The following is a 4,226-nucleotide window of genomic DNA, read 5'->3' on the forward strand; positions in this document are numbered from 1 at the left end:
TACTATGAGTATCACTTTCAGTTACAGCAGTTTAGAGTCTAACAAGCAGACTAGGGTACAAGAGACAATGAGACCATTACAAACTCGAATTGATGCCGAATGTTAGTTTACTTACCTACACTGTTATTACGGGCCCTGAAGGTGCCTTTATAACATTCGTACCGATATATTTTAGTTCTTAGGTACCTACTCATAGTACTAATACTTATTTTAATACTACTACCTAGGTACTTACGCAAGTACACCAGAATCATGAAGACCACTGAACTGCCTCAATTTCATTCAAATTTTTCACTCACAAACTTCACAAAAAAACTTAACAGAGACGTCACTTTACTCTGATAAAGGTCAGAACTGATATAAAATAAGGTGCTCTTAGGCCAACGGTCACAGTCAAAGTGCAAACACAAAGGTGTCTTAGGGCAACGGTCACTTCGATTTCTCACATACATTAATGTTGATTTACATTAATTTGATCTCGCGGACTCCGCGATGCTACGGATGCAGGTGGGGTGCCAACCGGTTGTTCCTCGCTGTATATTCACACAGATTTAGTTAAATAAAATTCTGAATCAAATCAGGAACTTTAATAATAATAGAAGACGTTGAAAATGTTCTAGAAAAATACAGTATCCTGAAGTTTGTAAATTGCGTGAAGAAAAGCCCTCACGATTAGTACGAGTATTTTGGTGGAGGAATGCTAGTGTCATTTATAAACTTATTACTTAGTTAGAATCTGATTAAAATATGTTATTTGTGATAGTTATAGGTGTCTTATGTAATGGTGTAAAAAACTGCACCACAATGATTGCCCCATCAGCTGTTTCAATTAGTTACCTAATAAAGGGATGTGAATACTACAGGTTTTCTTTGTCAGCATAACTAGGCTAAGCGTGACAATAATTAATGTAACTAACCTTTGTGAAGAGTCAATAAACTTTAAAATTGATATTATTATTTACTATTTTAATGCAAACAAAAAAAAGTGGCAAAACATTGAAAGCCGTATCGTGGGGTTAAGCCCTAAATAACAGTTTTCTATAGTGTCTAGTTTCTGAGCAATTAGAGACGTAAAAGATAACTTTGATAATAAATTAAACTATTCAACATAATTATTAATGTAGTTATTATTGTATTAAAAAAATCCTTTTGTCCCCACTCGTAACCATTTAACAATTTTGCACTTTTGCGCACTTTATTAACATAAAATTAAAAAGCAACATATACCATAACATACTACCTACTAATTAAATGTCAAAAACATTATATCAAATAAATACGCAAAAAACACGTTCAACGATATAATATTTATTATCTGGGGGCACGGCAGTGCCCCCACCAAGTCGAGCAAAAAAGCGGCACGGCCGTACCATCCTTTTCTCGAAGCAATTCAGGCCATTTTCGCCTGTAACTTCGTTGTGGATAAAACTAGAAGGCTGAATTTTCATTAGCTATGCAGGCATTGTAAAGAAACGGTATATTTAAAATTTCATTCAATTCGAACCAGTAGTTTAAGAATTATAACGGGTCAAAGTTACTTAATTTTGTCACTCACTGACTGACTCACTGACTCACCGATCATCAAAACTCTAAGGCACTTCTAGCAGACCTAGAAGCTTCAAATTTGGAATATAAGTAGTGTTTGGTGTATGAATCAAGGAAAAACTAAAATATTTGGGGGCACGGTAGTGCAATCGCATGAAAACACGTGTAAATTAAATTATTTAGTGCGATGGCCAAGTCAATAATTTATGTAAAACGTTAAAGATTTCCTGGCCTGGACTTGGTATTACATGGATCTCACAACTTTTTACCGTAGAACAACTGAGTTGCGAGACTTGGTTTTTTTGACAAGTATTGTTTTTGATGGGATTATATTTAGTGATGGAGCAAGATAATTAAGTCGCAGGCGCAGTAACATAGTTTACTAGTTACCCCTCCAGGTGGCGCTGTATTTGGGCTACCATTCATGCATATAAAGATCATGCCAGCGTTTTAATTCAGCAAATTTACGAAAGATGGAGCTTATTGTATTCTACGCAGCTACGTTATAGTATGTTATAATAATATGAAAATCATGAAGTAGCGCCACGACGATACACATTGTTTGGATGCTCTCTAAAAACTTTATCAGAATGTTATTCTTATTATAGTAGGCGCACACCGTTGATTTTGTAATGCCACCTGGGGGGAAGAGTACCTACTCTTAATACTGTAGATAGAAAATTTTACTCAAAGCAAACATTCCTTGATTTTTGAAAAGAAATAGAACAGCATTCAAAGATTTCAAAAAATAATTGCAAAAAATATGTAGGTACTATTGTATTTTAAATCGTATACTTGTATGGAAGTTACTTATTACTACTCGTATCAACGTGAATATAAAATCATTGATTATTAATATTCTGATTATTGTAGAAAGTAAGCGTCTATTGGTAAATAATGATAGCTAAAACAACGAGTATGATATAAAATCATAAATGTAGGTACTAATAAAACGATATCATTAAGCCTTACAAACTATTCAAACTAAAAAAGAAGGGTATAAAGAATAATAACCACAATTTGAGATGCCAGAATTTAATAATAAAGAAACAAAATAAAGATGTATCCAATAAAAAAATAAATGTGAAAAAGTTAAGAAAATTAGCAGGTCAGGCAAGGTTGACGCCTGGTGCCGATCTTGACAACGAATTGTCTGCGGGTGAGTCTGCAAGCGCCAAACAGGCCTGCGCGGCCGTAGCCTGAACCAGCACTAGCACCGGCGGCGGCCGACGACCCTGCTCCTTGCGGTCCGTATGGTCCGTATGATCCGTTTGGTCCTGATGAAGCAGCAGCGGCAGCAGCAGCTGATGATCCTTGTTCTTCGATAATAACTACTTCTGGTCCGGCTGATGATGCGGTGGCAGAGGCGGCAGCTGATGAACCTGGTCCGTTTGGTCCATATGGTCCGTTTGGTCCGTATGGTCCGTTTGGTCCTGATGAAGCAGCAGCGGCAGCAGCAGCTGATGAGCCTGGGCCGTTTGGTCCATATGGTCCGTTTGGTCCGTATGGTCCGTTTGGTCCTTCTGGGCCGTATGGTCCGTATGGTCCGTTTGGTCCATTTGGTCCGTTTGGTCCTGATGAGGCGGCAGCGCCAGCCGATGATCCTGGTCCGTATGGGCCATTTGGTCCGTATGGTCCGTTTGGTCCTGATGAAGCAGCAGCGGCAGCAGCAGCTGATGATCCTTGTTCTTCGATAATAACTACTTCTGGTCCGGCTGATGATGCGGTGGCAGAGGCGGCAGCTGATGAACCTGGGCCGTTTGGTCCGTATGGGCCGTTTGGTCCGTATGGTCCGTATGGTCCGTTTGGTCCGTTTGGTCCTGATGAGGCGGCAGCGCCAGCCGATGATCCTGGTCCGTATGGGCCGTTTGGTCCGTATGGTCCGTTTGGTCCTGATGAAGCAGCAGCGGCAGCAGCAGCTGATGATCCTGGGCCGTATGGTCCGTATGGTCCGTTTGGTCCTGATGAAGCAGCGGCGGCAGCAGATGATCCTGGGCCGTTTGGTCCATTTGGTCCGTTTGGTCCGTTTGGTCCTTCTTCAATCACAACCACTGGTCCGTTCGATCCTGATGAAGCAGCAGCGGCAGCAGCAGCTGATGATCCTGGGCCGTTTGGTCCATATGGTCCGTTTGGTCCGTATGGGCCGTTTGGTCCGTATGGTCCGTTTGGTCCTGATGAAGCAGCAGCGGCAGCAGCAGCTGATGATCCTGGGCCGTATGGTCCGTATGGTCCGTTTGGTCCTGATGAAGCAGCGGCGGCAGCAGATGATCCTGGGCCGTTTGGTCCATTTGGTCCGTTTGGTCCTTCTTCAATCACAACCACTGGTCCGTTTGATCCTGATGAAGCAGCAGCGGCGGCAGCAGCAGCTGATGATCCTGGGCCGTTTGGTCCATATGGTCCGTTTGGTCCGTATGGGCCGTTTGGTCCGTATGGTCCGTTTGGTCCTGATGAAGCAGCAGCGGCAGCAGCAGCTGATGATCCTGGGCCGTATGGTCCGTGTGGTCCGTTTGGTCCTGATGAAGCAGCGGCGGCAGCAGATGATCCTGGGCCGTTTGGTCCTTCTGGGCCATATGGTCCGTATGGTCCGTTTGGTCCGTATGGTCCGTTTGGTCCTGATGAAGCAGCAGCGGCAGCAGCAGCTGCTGATCCTGGGCCGTGTGGTCCGTACGGTCCGTTTGGTC

General features: G+C 42.8%; 1 protein-coding gene across 1 annotated transcript; it reads right to left on the minus strand.

Moving 5' to 3' along the window:
* Window positions 1-2,568: 2,568 nt before the first annotated feature.
* On the minus strand, window positions 2,569-4,221 carry LOC114364510 (spidroin-2-like; the record flags this gene model as incomplete). The annotated part of the gene is made up of 2 exons (XM_028320692.1): window positions 2,569-3,647; window positions 3,753-4,221. Coding segments are annotated over 2 exons (1,470 nt in total), but the record flags the coding sequence as incomplete, so codon positions are not given.
* Window positions 4,222-4,226: the final 5 nt, after the last annotated feature.

This window comes from Ostrinia furnacalis, unplaced genomic scaffold (genome assembly GCF_004193835.3).
Source record: "Ostrinia furnacalis isolate ACB-3 unplaced genomic scaffold, ASM419383v2 OfSCF7446, whole genome shotgun sequence".
Lineage (NCBI taxonomy): Eukaryota > Metazoa > Arthropoda > Insecta > Lepidoptera > Crambidae > Ostrinia > Ostrinia furnacalis.